The sequence below is a fragment of the Bufo bufo genome, chromosome 2 (genome assembly GCF_905171765.1).
Source record: "Bufo bufo chromosome 2, aBufBuf1.1, whole genome shotgun sequence".
Lineage (NCBI taxonomy): Eukaryota > Metazoa > Chordata > Amphibia > Anura > Bufonidae > Bufo > Bufo bufo.
In genome coordinates, this window is record NC_053390.1 from 145,584,006 (window position 1) to 145,599,353 (window position 15,348).

The 15,348-nt window shown below is 43.1% G+C and overlaps 1 protein-coding gene across 3 annotated transcripts in view; it reads left to right on the top strand.

The window, feature by feature from the left end:
• Positions 1–15,348, top strand: part of LOC120992535 (leucyl and cystinyl aminopeptidase) — a 107,228-nt gene that overhangs the window by 43,816 nt on the left and 48,064 nt on the right. For all 3 annotated transcript variants that reach the window (XM_040421570.1, XM_040421571.1, XM_040421572.1), the window contains 4 exons: positions 8,230–9,064; positions 9,680–9,821; positions 12,017–12,148; positions 12,504–12,624. In XM_040421570.1, the coding sequence (XP_040277504.1) occupies positions 8,230–9,064; positions 9,680–9,821; positions 12,017–12,148; positions 12,504–12,624 (1,230 nt within the window). The remainder of the gene's footprint in view (positions 1–8,229; positions 9,065–9,679; positions 9,822–12,016; positions 12,149–12,503; positions 12,625–15,348) is intronic.

A 15,348-nucleotide genomic window follows, 5' to 3' on the forward strand; every position in this document is an offset into this window, starting at 1 on the left:
CCCTCTCACTGTGTATACAGAGACAGCTGTCAATCACTGATAGGACCGCCTCCTGGACTTCACAGCCCAGAATGAGCAGGAATAAAACTATATATCAATCTGCTCAGCTCCTCCTGCTCTATAACATGCTTCTGGCACATCATTTTCAATGTGATAAGTTCCCTTTAAGGCCTCCTGCACACAACGTATTCCTTTTTTAGTTTTTTGCAGGCCATTTTTTCCGAATCCGTTTTTCAGTTTTTTTGTTTTTGTTGTGTTTCAGTTTTGGTTCAGTTTTTCCGTATGGCGTATACAGTATACAGTAATTACATAGAAAAAATTGGGCTGGGCATAACATTTTCAATAGATGGTTCCGCAAAAACTGAACGGATACGGAAGACATACGGATGCATTTCCATATGTGTTCCGTTTTTTTTGCGGACCCATTGACTTGAATGGAGCCACGGAACGTGATTTGCGGGCAATAATAGGATATGTTCTATCTTTCAACGGAACGGAAAAACGAAAATACAGAAACGGAATGCATACGGAGTACATTCCGTTTTTTTGTGTGGAACCATTGAAATTAATAGCTCCGTATACGGAACGCAAAAAACGGACAGTAAAAGGAGGAAAAAAACGGTTGTGTGCAGGAGGCCTAAGAGTAACAGCGTGGGCACAAAAAAAATATTGTGCTTTACGATTTATAGGAGTTATGAAAACGTACAGCAGACCCATCACATCAGTGATTCATGGACGTGTGCTGTCTGTGTTCTCCGTGGGCAGCACATGTACCCATTCATTTTAATGTGTGTATTCACACATTGCTGTTTTAGCACAGAAGTATGCCCTATTTTATCCGTGATTACGGATCTATCACACCCATTAGTCTGTGGGTCAGTAAAAAACATGGACGCAACACGGACGCCATCCGCGTTTCACGGACCATTAAGAGGAGATGTTCTGAAAATTTATTTTCAGCTGTGCAGTGTCCATGGAATGCGGATAACACATGGACGAAAGACGGATCCATCACGGACATCCTCATGGATGAATCTTATCACGGATTTCATCACGGACACAGATGTGTGAATGAGGCCTTATATGTCCACTCTAGTAAGTGCTCCTCCTGCTCCCAGCCCTGTCAGCAGTGATTGACAAGCTGTGTGCACATGCAGACTAGGGCTGAAATGATTACTTGATTAAATCGACTAACTCGACACAAAGTGTCCGTGGGGGGTGGGGACCAGTGGATGACACTGGGGGGGGGGGGTGTTGGGGAAGCTGATGGCAGGGAGTCTGATGACGACCTTGGGGGGGGCTAATGAATTTTTATAAAGGAAAACGTTCTTTTAATTTAGTTTCTTTCTAGAGTACTTGCTTAATCGTTGGATTAATTGATAGAATACTTGATTACTGATATAATCAATAGCTGTATCTCTAATGCAGACTCTTAGCAGTCTGTCCGTCACTGGTGAGAAGTCGGGGGGGGGGGCGCTCCTCTTAGGCTACTTTCACACTCGCGTTTGGTGTGGATCCTTCATGGATCTGCACAGACGGATCCGTTCAGATAAACAAACGTCTGCATCCGTTCAGAACGGATCCGGTTGTATTATCTTTAACATTGCCAAGACGGATCCGCCATGAACTCCATTGAAAGTCAATGGAGGACGGATCCGTTTTCTATTGTGGCAGATTATGTCAGAGAAAACGGATCCGTCCCTATTGACTTGCATTGGGGATCATTCCAGATCATAGGCGTGCGCAGCCTATTGCATTAGGGTGTGCACCCTAAAGCACAAACACACACACACGCCGCGCGCATGTATGTATATATATATATATATATATATATATATATATATATATATATTATACCCACAGATCCTCCATAACAGTGTGTCCGTTTTTATTGTACTAATCTAATACTTAAAAGACAAGCTTTCAAGAGTTTTCCTTTCTTCCTCGGTACGCTGGAGTATTCAGAAACAATCTATTCCTAAGGATGGGTTCACATCTGCGTTATCCCATTCCGTTATAGGTTCTGTTTTAAACGGAATATAATGGAATGGCCGAATGGAATGCAAAACGGAAACCTTTAAGAGGCATTCCGTTTTGCTCTGTCCTAATAGAAGTTTATGAGAAAGCATAACCAATCCGTCTGGGTCCCCTTATGCTGTTATCCTGTCGACAGGACTTTGTTTTCCGTCTTGTAAAACGGGAACTAGATGGATCCGTTTTGATTCCCATAGACTTTTATGAGGACGGAGAGCAAACGGAAAGCCTCCTGCAGAGTCCACGCTGTACGAGAGAGATGGCAGTGGCTGTGAAGGCGAAGGTTCCAGAGCACAATGACAGCCCCAGAGCCTTTCTGCTGCCCGACCAACCGTATGCTGCCACAGCCCAGCCTGCAGGACATCAGAGAGGCCTGGGGGCCACATTACAGCACCACCACATTTACTTATTATCAAAAAGCATCATACATAACTAAAAAAAACAACAACAATTTTTTACTGTCCCTTTTAGCAAAAGCCAGAATATAATAAAAGACAAAAAATAAAACAATTTACTTACAAAAGAAGATGTTCAGTCGTCTGCTGTGCCGTCCTCTGCTTGCTTCCGCGGATTCTTTGGCCACTTTTCTGTCTCTCCTCAGTGCGCAGGCGCAGTGTTATGGGGGATCTGTGGATGACGCACTGTTATGGGGGATCTGTGGATGACGCACTGTTATGGGGGGATCTGTGGATGACACCCTGTTATGGGGGGATCTGTGGATGACACCCTGTTATGGGGGGATCTGTGGATGACACCCTGTTATGGGCATCAGTGGATGACGCACTGTTATTAACAGTGCGTCATCCACAGATCCCCCCCCATAACAGTGTCCTCCACAGATATCCCCTTAATAGACTGTTAGACCTTAATAGACTGGCACTGTTATGGGGGCATCTGTGTGGAATCTGACACAGATGCGGGGGGATCTGTGAATGACACTGTTATGGGGGGCCGGGGGGGATCTGTTAATGACACTATTATGGGGGGCTGGGGGATCTGTTGATGATACATATATATAGCAGCATCTTGTGCGATATATGTGTCATCATCCACAGATATCTCCCCCCACCCCCCATAGCAGTGTCCCTGACAGTGACTGACCCCCAATAGGGGGTGAAGGCCGGCAACTATTACCCACGGTTCCTCATGTAGGTGAGCTTGTAATTAAACTTGTGCAGAGTTGTGCTGCTATCTAATAATCTACCACTGACGTACTGGCACAGTCAGGACTGCCAATAGTATTCACATCAGTTTATCTTTTTCACACTGCACAAAAGACCTGACCTTCACCATCCATTCACTGGGCACTGGGCGGCAAACATTCATACTAGGCGGCCGGCAGCAGCGTAGCGTGATGTCACTCACTCCGTCACGCCGCTCGTGCATGCTCCTCCCACTTAATGAAGCAGGCGGAGCAGGGGCGTGACGTCGGAGTGAGTGACATCACGCGGCCGGCCGCCGGGAGAAGGAGTCACGGAGCACAGGAGCAGTGTGGATACACTACAGTATTATACTCGTCGTCAGTCGATGTATGTCATATTGAAGCTGTGCGGACAGTGCGGGGCTGGCAGCTGGGGCTCAAGCGGCACTGCGGCAGGCAGCAGCGCAGGAGGTGGAGCACAGGGGTGTGATTAGGGTGTGCCCAGGCACACCCGTCACACCCCGTGCGCACGCCTATGTTCCAGATCCGTCTTGCTCCGCATCCCAGGACGGAAAGCAAACTACAACATACTGCGGTTTGCTCTCCGGTATGGGAACGCAACTAAACGGAACGGAATGCATTTTGGAGCATTCCGTTCTGTTCAGTTACGTTTTGTCCTTATTGACAATGAATGGGGACAAAACTGAAGTGTTTTTTCCGGTATTGAGCCCCTATGACGGATCTCAATACCGGAAAACTAAAACACTAGTGTGGAAGTAGCCTAAGATAGTGCTATTAGATAGTACAACTTGTCCCGCAAAAACAAGCCCTCATATGGCTATGCAAATGGACAATTAAAAAGTTATGTCTCCATAGTAAAAAAAAAAAAAAAAAAGGAAAATGCTCCTCTTCAAACCGCCGATCGGTGGGGGTGCAGGGAGTTGGACCCCACCAATCAGACATTGATGGCCCATCCTCCGGACAGTTCATCAGTATGTACTGGCTACACAACCCCTTTAATATATCTCTTCTTTTTTTATCATAAGACATTTATTATGCTGTATATTCTATAGTAATTATATGTTTGTATCTTATCTTAACAAATTAAATCAAGACACAAGCAGCAGATTGCATTTCATTCACGCATCAGTTTGTCACTTTACATAAATATATTTGTAGAAATTGTGAAGAGACAAGTATATGAAGTTCTAGATATCAGACTTTTTTGCATGTTTTAAAAAAAAAATAAAAAAAAAATTGCATTATTTTAAAACCTAGCCCCACTGAAAAGCTAAACCTGTAGGTGTGCCTGCAATAAACACCAGTTTCGCAGTCCACTAGTGTCACTTAGGAAGTTGAGTTGTTTTGTGCTGTTGTAGGCTTTAGCAGATTTGTACCTATGACACTGGCTGACCTGTTACATGTGCGCTTGGCAGCTGAAGGCATCTGTGTTGGTCCCATGGTCATATGTGACGCATTGCTCAGAATAATGTTTTAATACACTGCTCAAAAAAATAAAGGGAACACTTAAACAACACAATGTAACTCCAAGTCAATCACACTTCTGTGAAATCAAACTGTCCACTTAGGAAGCAACACTGAGTGACAATCAATTTCACATGCTGTTGTGCAAATGGATAGACAACAGGTGGAAATTATAGGCGATTAGCAAGACACCCCCAATAAAGGAGTGGTTCTGCAGGTGGTGACCCCAGACCACTTCTCAGTTCCTATGCTTCCTGGCTGATGTTTTGGTCACTTTGAATGCTGGCGGTGCTTTCACTCTAGTGGTAGCATGAGACGGAGTCTACAACCCACACAAGTGGCTCAGGTAGTGCAGCTTATCCAGGATGGCACATCAATGCGAGCTGTGGCAAGAAGGTTTGCTGTGTCTGTCAGGGTAGTGTCCAGAGCATGGAGGCGCTACCAGGAGACAGGCCAGTACATCAGGAGACGTGGAGGAGGCCGTAGGAGGGCAACAACCCAGCAGCAGGACCGCTACCTCCGCCTTCGTGCAAGGAGGAACAGGAGGAGCACTGCCATAGCCCTGCAAAATGACCTCCAGCAGGCCACAAATGTGCATGTGTCTGCTCAAACGGTCAGAAACAGACTCCATGAGGGTGATATGAGGGCCCGACGTCCACAGGTGGGGGTTGTGCTTACAGCCCAACACCGTGCAGGACGTTTGGCATTTGCCAGAGAACACCAAGATTGGCAAATTCACCACTGGCGCCCTGTGCTCTTCACAGATGAAAGCAGGTTCACACTGAGCACATGTGACAGACGTGACAGAGTCTGGAGACGCCGTGGAGAATGTTCTGCTGCCTGCAACATCCTCCAGCATGACCGGTTTGGCATTGGGTCAGTAATGGTGTGGGGTGGCATTTCTTTGGAGGGCCGCACAGCTCTCCATGTGCTCGCTAGAGGTAGCCTGACTGCCATTAGGTACCGAGATGAGATCCTCAGACCCCTTGTGAGACCATATGCTGGTGCGGTTGGCCCTGGGTTCCTCCTAATGCAAGAAAATGCTAGACCTCATGTGGCTGGAGTGTGTCAGCAGTTCCTGCAAGACGAAGGCATTGATGCTATGGACTGGCCCGCCCGTTCCCCAGACCTGAATCCAATTGAGCACATCTGGGACATCATGTCTCGCTCTATCCACCAACGTCACGTTGCACCACAGACTGTCCAGGAGTTGGCAGATGCTTTAGTCCAGGTCTGGGAGGAGATCCCTCAGGAGACCGTCCGCCACCTCATCAGGAGCATGCACAGGCGTTGTAGGGAGGTCATACAGGCACGTGGAGGCCACACACACTACTGAGCCTCATTTTGACTTGTTTTAAGGACATTACATCAAAGTTGGATCAGCCTGTAGTGTGTTTTTCCACTTTAATTTTGAGTGTGACTCCAAATCCAGACCTCCATGGGTTGAAAAATTTGATTTCCATTTTTCTATTTTTGTGTGATTTTGTTGTCAGCACATTCAACTATGTAAAGAACAAAGTATTTCAGAAGAATATTTAATTAACTCAGATCTAGGATGTTATTTTTGTGTTCCCTTTATTTTTTTGAGCAGTGTATATGCAAATGAACCTCTAGGAGCAACAGGGGCGTTACTGTTACACCTAGAGGCTCAGCTATCTCTGCTACTGCCGCACCCTCTGCACTTTGATTAACAGGTCCAGGCAAAATACATACGGTCGTGTGCATGAGGCCTTATCCTGTTGATAAAGAATAACTTCAAATTAACAGCATACCCCTTTAGTCCTTGTTTTCTGCATTGATTACTTACCTGCAGCCCAGCACTCCGGTCCCAAAATGGCCACTGATGGAGGATCATGTGACCAGTCCTGTCCATGACCGGTCTCCAGTGATTTACACTGCCGATAGACAGGGAAACTAGCGCATACTCAGCCCATCCCCATTATTAGTCAATAAAGGCCACTGATGGATGGGACTGGTCAAATGAACCTCAATCGGGGGCCATTTTGGGACCATAGCACTAGGCTGCAGGTCAGTTATCAGCAAGGATTAGATATATTAACAGCCAACGGACGTTTGCCCATTGCTTTAAAGGGAACCTGTCGCCATGAAAATGCAATGTAAGCCTCATGCTGCATGTTATAGAGGCACTGAGCAGATTGATATGTGGCTTTATGGGAAAAGATTCAGTAAAACTTGTAATTTATACATTTAAATTTCTGCTTATTCTGGGCTGTGAAGGGAAGGCTGTCATGATAGGACCGGCTTCTGGACTTCAAAACTTAGAATGAGCAGGAATTTAAATGTATAAATTACAAGTTTTACGGATTATTTTTCCATAAAACCACCATAAATATCAATCTGCTCAGCTCCTCCTGCTCATTAACATGGAGCCTTCAGCTTAGAAACCATGTTCAACGTGACAGGTTCCCTTTAATAACAGTCTATCACTAGCTGCCTTCATGTGCCGTTCTCAGCACATATACAGCAATACACATGTCGTGGCCAACCCCTCTAAGGACCATAGTTAAGTGCACAGGGAGCTGCTTGGACATCCATGATGCCCTATCACCTGGAAATACTAAGAGTCCTGGGGTCTTCTAATGGACCCTGAACTCTCTGTCCATACAGCGCAGACCTTTATGAGCTATAATAATGGTCATATTGATTGTTACCCATATTTCCCAGAAACAGCTAAAACTGATAAATTGCAGGTACAAATTTATATTGATTTGGTAGAATAGGACGTTGGTACTAATGGAAAGTACAGAGAGAGCCACTGCCTGTTAGTGCGTCTCTGATCATATGGCTCATGTAGTCATAAGACCCCCCCTGTTTGACACCCAAAAGCCCTATTGGGATAAAGAACAGGGGTTGTCTTATCCTTTTAAGATTGAAGGGCTTGGTTAAACATAGAAAAACATGGCTGCTTTCTTCCAGAAACAGCACCTTTCTGGTGGATGGCCTGTGTCTGTTATTGCTGCTTAACCCTAGTTAAAGGGGTTATCTAGGAAAATATATTGATGACCTATCCTCACATCTACAAGGCCCCGAACCCCTGTCTATCAGCGGTTTGAAGAGGCCGGGCCGTACATCGGTCACATGGCCTAGTTGCAGCTTAAATCAAGTCAATGGAGCTAAGCTGCAATTCAAAGTACTCCGTATGATGTACGATGCTGTGCTTGGAAAGCTGCCGAGAGCCCACAGCTCTCTCCAGAGCGCCGGTAAGTGCAGCAGCTCCTTTAAACAGCTGATATGTGGGGATGCCCGGACTTGGACCCCCCACCCATGTGATAATGATGACCTATCGTATCATTTCCCGGACAACCCCTTTAAGTGAATGTGGCTAAGCTGCAAAACCAGACACAGCCCATGAGAAAGAGTTGCACTGGTTCTGGAAAAAAGCAGTTTTTCTAGTTCATCAATCCCATAGCAACTATATAATTGCAGTGTTAGTGTCTTGGGTTTCCTGATCATATTGTACCCATTTAATAAAGCTATGAAGTGTATATTTTTGGCAGAGTTCTCTTTCAGTAGAATAAGGAAATAATAGCTTGTGTTTCTTTTCATAGATCGGGCCCAGTTGCCTAGAAATATGATAGAAAACAGTATGTTTGAGGAAGAACCAGATGTGGTTGATCTTGCTAAAGAACCCAACTTAAATCCTCTGGAATCTGAAGAAGTGGAATATGAACCAAGAAGCTCTCGCCTACTTGTGCGTGGATTGGGTGAACAAGAGCTGGATGATGATGAAGAAAATTATGAATCTTCTGCAAAACTCTTGGGCATGTCTTTCATGAACAGAAGTTCAGGTCTTCGAAGCAATTCAGAGAACTATCGACAGATTCAAGAGGGACTATGTCCGGTTCCATCAGTGAGAACTGTGATTGTGGGCGTTGTACTTGTTGTGATCTTAGTTTCCATAATTACAGTCATTTACTTGCTTCCAAAGTGTACATTTACCAAAGAAGGATGTCATAAGAAAACTCATCCTATGGAACAGATATACCCCATTGCCACCAATGGAGAACTCTTCCCATGGACTAAAAGTAGACTTCCAAACTACATTAAACCCTTGGAATATGACATTACTCTTTATCCTAATCTCACGACCATGACATTTTCTGGCAAAGTTAACATAAAGCTAAGTATTGTTGAGAACACCAAGGCCATTGTGCTTCATAGCTCAGGTCTCCAAGACATACAGGCAAATGTCAATTTAACAGGCGGTGCCATTCATAGCCTCTCCGTTTTGGAATATCCAACTTTTGAGATGATTGCAATGGTTTTGTCTGAACCATTGCTGAAAGGAACTGAATGCTTGCTTACCATTGAATACCACTCCAACCTTTCAAGTTCTTACTATGGATTTTACAAAATCTCCTATATGAATGAAAATAAATCCAGGTAACTATCAATGTACTGTAATAGCTGACTAACGCTGTGCAATTGAAGCAGTCAGTCCGGCATCATGCTCATTTTCAAGGGGATGTACATCCAGTGCCATAGATCCAACCCAGTGGAGAGCCACCTATAGGTAGTCCAAGAGCCGTAGGTTGCTCCTGAGACACTGGTCGGAGAACACTGTGTGTAGTACCACACTGGGAATGTTTTGTTGCTTGTATCTTTGATTCATATATGTTGCTTTGTTAAAAATCAAAAATGTACTAAATATGTTTCAAACTTCTTGCAATTCCATCTTTTTTTTTTCATTTCCCATTAGCTTTTGTTTCATGGTCCCAATTCTGGACCGTTTCACTATTCTGAAAATGAATCATGTTCTAATACGGGTTGATCAAGCTTTGAACGTCTCTATTCCTCTGTGTGGGGGAAGGGAAGCAACAAGATCTCTCTTCTTGAACTACTGGCATTGGCTCCATTTTGTGAAAGCGCTTTGTAATAATATACATAATGGTTGGATTTGCTCTGGAAATAACATAACCTCCTATCAGATTGTTACCATGAAACAAAATAGTGGTGGGAGTGCATCATGCTAATGTTGATTTTTGTGTCTCGGTACAGCAGGTGGCTTGCAGCTACACAGTTTGAGCCTCTCGCAGCAAGAAAAGCCTTTCCTTGCTTTGATGAACCGGCGTTTAAATCCACATTTCGACTGAAGATGAAAAGAAGTAAAGAATATATTGCTCTATCAAACATGCCGAAGGTATTCTTCTCTCCCTCATGCTGGTGTGTGATTTAAGTAATGAGCATGGAGTCTGTCAGCAGTGTTGTGGATGCAAAACTGCTGACAGACATACAGTGGATATAAAAAGTCTACACACCCCTGTTAAAATGTTTCTGTGATGTAAAAAAAATGAGACAAAGATAAATCATTTCAGAACTTTTTCCACCTTTTAATGTGACCTATAAACTGTACAACTCAATTGAAAAACAAACTGAAATCTTTTAGGTGGAGGGAAGAAAACTTAAAAAACTAAAATAATAATGTGGTTACATAAGTGTGCACACCCTCTTATAACTGGGGATGTAGCTGTGTTCAGAATTAAGCAATCACATTCAAAATCATGTTAAATAGGAGTCAGCATACACCTGCCATCATTTAAAGTGCCTCTGATTAACCCCAAATAAACTTCAGCTGCTCTAGTTGGTCTTTCCTGAAATTTTCTTAGTCGCATCCCACAGCAAAAGCCATGGTCCACAGAGAGCTTCCAAAGCATCAAAGGGATCTCATTGCTAAAAGGTATCAGTCAGGAGAAGGGTACAAAAGAATTTCCAAGGCATTAGATATACCATGGAACACAGTCATCATCAAGTGGAGAAAATATGGCACAACAGTGACATTACCAAGAACTGGACGTCCCTCCAAAATTGATGAAAAGACGAGAAGAAAACTGGTCTGGGAGGCTACCAAGAGGCCTACAGCAACATTAAAGGAGCTGCAGGAATATCTGGCAAGTGCTGGGTGTGTGGTACATGTGACAACAATCTCCCGTATTCTTCATATGTCTGGGCTATGGGGTAGAGTAGCAAAGCCTTTTCTTACGAAGAAAAACCACCAAGCCAGGTTACATTTTGCAAAAACACATCTGAGGTCTCCCAAAAGGATGTGGGAAAAGGTGTTATGGTCTGATGAAACCAAGGTTGAACTTTTTGACCATAATTCCAAAAGATATGTTTGGCGTAAAAACAACACTGCACATCACCCAAAGAACACCATACCCACAGTGAAGCATGGTGGTGGCAGCATCATGCTATGGGGCTGTTTTTCTTCAGCTGGAACTGGGGCCTTAGTTAAACTAGAGGGAATTATGAACAGTTCCACATACCAGTCAATATTGGCACAAAACCTTCAGGCTTCTGCTAGAAAGCTGAACATGAAGAGGAACATCATCTTTCAGCATGACAACGACCCAAAGCATATCCAAATCAACAAAGGAATGGCTTCACCAGAAGAAGATTAAAGTTTTGGAATGGCCCAGCCAGAGCCCAGACCTGAATCAGATGCCCTCGCAATCTGACAGATTTGGAGTGTTTTTGCAAAGAAGAGTGGGCGAATCTTGCCAAGTCAAAATGTGCCATGCTGATAGACTCATACCCAAAAAGTCTGAGTGCTGTAATAAAATCAAAAGGTGCTTAAACAAAGTATTAGTTTAAGGGTGTGCACACTTATGCAACCATATTATTTTATTTTTATATCTTTTCTTCCCTCTACCTAAAGGATTTCAGTTTGTTTTTCAATTGAGTTGTACAGTTTATAGGTCACATTTAAAGGTGGAAAAAGTTCTGAAATAATTTCTTTGTCTCATTTTTTTACATCACAAAAACCTGACATTTTAACAGGGGCGTGTATATTTTTTATATCCACTGTAGTTAGGAACAGGGGATGGGAGGTAATACATAACTGTCCCTGATTGTAATCACCTTAGTGCTGAAAATAATGAACTTTGAATCCTGCAAGCACCACTTCCGCAAGTTCTCTGAGGCAGGCCACAGGCTGTAGTGCTTCAGGTTCAGTGTATGAGCCACAGGCTATAGCAACCTCCTGTTTGGTTGGATACTACAGCTGTCCCTGACAGCGGAGCCCGATGCTCTGCAGTCTACCGATATGCCATAAATGCCCCAGGTGGGACAACCCCTTTAAAGTGAGGGACAGCAAGGCTTCCACTACTACAACTTGTCCACCTGCCGTATGTACCAGAAGAGCCCCCATACCTCTTTGCCTCCATCGAACATGTGTATGTCGGTATACTTTCATTCTACCATATGTAATAGCGCATTCTGCTGTGCTGTTCCATACAGTGGCATCTCTTAGAAAAAGCGTATCTGTTTTTAAGGAGACCCTATGTACTTCCTGTGTCCAATCGCAGTACAGATTTTCTAAACACATTTTCTTTTCAGACCAACACATCAGTTCTCCCGGACGGTCTTCTCCTTGATGAATTTGCCACCAGTGTAAAAATGAGCACCTATTTGGTTGCTTTTATAGTGTCCGAGATGAAAAATGTAACTGCAAATGTGAATGGGACTTTGGTAAGTTTAAAGCAACTGACATCAGTAACGGTCTAATTATTTATATACCCCTATCCCTCTCTTACCTTTACAACTGGTCTATGTAAGAACATTGCATAAAACCACCTTGCGTATTATTATAGAGCATAGAGAATCCATAGCGAAATATAATTTAATTATCCAACTAAGCGATGGGATTTACTGTATGTCCATCCATCCTTTCCTTGTGTTTTTTTTTTTTTTACTACTGTATAGATACAATTTAAGATTTTTAATGTAAGATATCGATATTTCGATGCTTGGCGCATCCCTAGTCTAGAGTTAATTTCTCTTAGCTGCATTTTCTTGTGAGACTAACACATTTCTTTATTATCAGGTATCTGTCTATGCTGTACCACAGAAGATTGACCAAGCCCAGTATGCACTGACGGCTTCAATTATCCTGCTTGATTTCTTCTCAGAGTACTTCCAAATTGAATACCCCCTTAAAAAATTAGGTTTGTAAGCCTGTTCAGAGAACGTTTCATCTGAAGTTTACCATGTAGGAGGGCGAAGCAGAGCTGGGGATCTGGGGACATATTCCTCTGAAACGCACATCTACGTCAGAATAGGAAGTGTATTTTGTATCAGTTTGATTCCTTCTATAAGGTACAGATGAGGCCTTCTTAGGCAGTACATACAGGGGGAGAGTGCATCATTTTTGGGCCTCATGCACATGACTGTATGTATTTTGCGGTCCACAAAACACTAATCTGCAAAAAAAAGGATATCTGCGTTGCATCTATTTTTTTTGCAGATCCAATGCCAGTCTTTGTCCTCAAAACGGACAAGAATAGGACATGTTCTTTTTTTTTTTGCGGAACGAACATGTAAGACATATGGACACAGAATGCACACGGAGTCATATCCATTTTTTTCAAGCCCCATTGAAATGAATGGTTCCACTTACGGACCTGTAAAAAAAACGGAACAGAAATGGAAGAAAAATATGTTTGTGTGCCTGAGCCCTTAGGATGAGCGTTTAAGGTTGACCATACACATGAGAATAAAGTTGGAGGGCCGACCATCATTTACAAAACTAGTGAGAAGGATGTCTGCCCCAGGAAGGTGGTTGTCCAGGTTGGAAAATTTCAGCCGTTGTTGGCAGGAAGTACGTATGTGTGTACCGTGATCGGCTGAATTTGGACAATCATTTGCCATTGTGCTCACGGACCAGGAAATCAGGCTCCCGACTCTCATCATTTAGTGTAGCCTGGCAAGTTGCTGGTGGGATCATTGTCTCGTGTGTATGGCAGGCTTTAGGCGGTGTTTGTGGTACTCTACAATATACAGTATGTGAATGGGAGTTTTCACAATCTCATAGGTTTATATTTAAACCTCCACCATGATCTGTTCTGGTGTGTGGGCTCCTTGTGGAAAACTGGCAGATTTCATCCATAGTCAACCATCAGCTGCCTCTCCATTCATATGGGGGACTCCAAACCCCCTGTTCTCATGATCGGCGGAACGCCCAGTAGTCGGACTATCATTAATCACACACTTATTCCCTAAAATAAGTTACGTCTAAATCTTTGGACAACCCCTTTAAACAGCTGACACTGAGGTATATAATAGATCTGATTAATCCACTTTTTAGCCCAGTTTTTTTTAAAACTCTAACTATACTTTAGGCAGCACAGCTCGGAGTGCACACTTAATAATTAATTAATCCCCGGTAGTCCTCTCTAATCCCTGTCACGCTCCAGGGCATGCTCTCATGTTTGCTGATCTACGTGAATTGATTTACATCTCATTGCACATCATGGAGCTCCCACATTATCACATCTCTTGATCAGTTGCTTGTTCTCCGTCTGATTACTTTGTGCCGTCAGGTGAAAACACTCGATATGCCCTCAGTCATCATTTTGTGTGTTTGGTGATATAAAGCTATGATTGATATTTCTTCTCAAGGAGATCTTCAGATGATGAGTAGCGGTAATCGGGAGACATTTATCAGGTTTTGGTGCCATCTACAAAATATTCTGTTGCTTTTAGGCAACCATACTATTACTGCTGCTTTTTGGCTCAGAATCGGAGCACTTGAAAGCAGGGTGGATTTGATTTAAATCAAAATTATTTAAATCACTAGTCAGTAAGGCTTGATTTAAATCATAGTTTTCTACATAAAGACTAATTCTTGCTGGTATAACTTATAATATGCAAGTAGATGAAGATTTAAACAACTTTTCATATTAGTTTGATTAGGTTGATTCTGCATTCATAGGTTTGGAGAAGTTAGGATTAAGGTCTTTTTCTCAACTCTGTTCATGTTATAACATTTTTGCTGTGAAGAAGAGGCATGTGATCTCTGCTGAGTCAAATTCAGTTTTGAGAACTGCAAAAGTAAACCAAGCATCTGTGATAATATCTTGTAGGCAGAGAAACTGACCAATAATCTTACAAAAACCTCTGGAAGAGCATGACATTGTGAATGGATTAATGGAATTTTATTTACCAAAAAAATTACACATCTAGAAACATAGAATGTGTCGTCAGATAAGAACCATTCGGCCCATCTAGTCTGCCCAATATACTGAATACTATGGATAGCCCCTGGCCCTATCTTATATGAAGGATGGCCTTATGCCTATCCCATGCATGCTTAAACTCCTTCACTGTATTTGCAGCTACCACTTCTGCAGGAAGGCTATTCCATGCATCCACTACTCTCTCAGCAAAGTAATACTTCCTGATATTACTTTTAAACCTTTGCCCCTCTAATTTAAAACTAGGTCCTCTTGTAGCAGTTTTTCTTCTTTTAAATATTCTCTCCTCTTTTACCGAGTTGATTCCCTTTATGTATTTAAAAGTTTCTATCATATCCCCTCTGTCTCGTCTTTCTTCCAAGCTATACATGTTAAGGTCCTTTAATCTTTCCTGGTATGTTTTATCCTGCAATCCATGTACCAGTTTAGTAGCTCTTCTCTGAACTCTCTCTAGAGTATCTATATCCTTCTGGAGATATGGTCTCCAGTACTGAGCACAATACTCCAAATGAGGTCTCACTAGTGCTCTGTAGAGCGGCATGAGCACCTCCCTCTTTCTACTGGTAATGCCTCTCCCTATACACCCAAGCATTCTGCTAGCATTTCTGCCTACCTTTTAAGTCTTCTGAAATAATGACCCCTAAATCCCTTTCCTCAGATACTGAGGTTAGGACTGTATCACTGATTTTATATTCT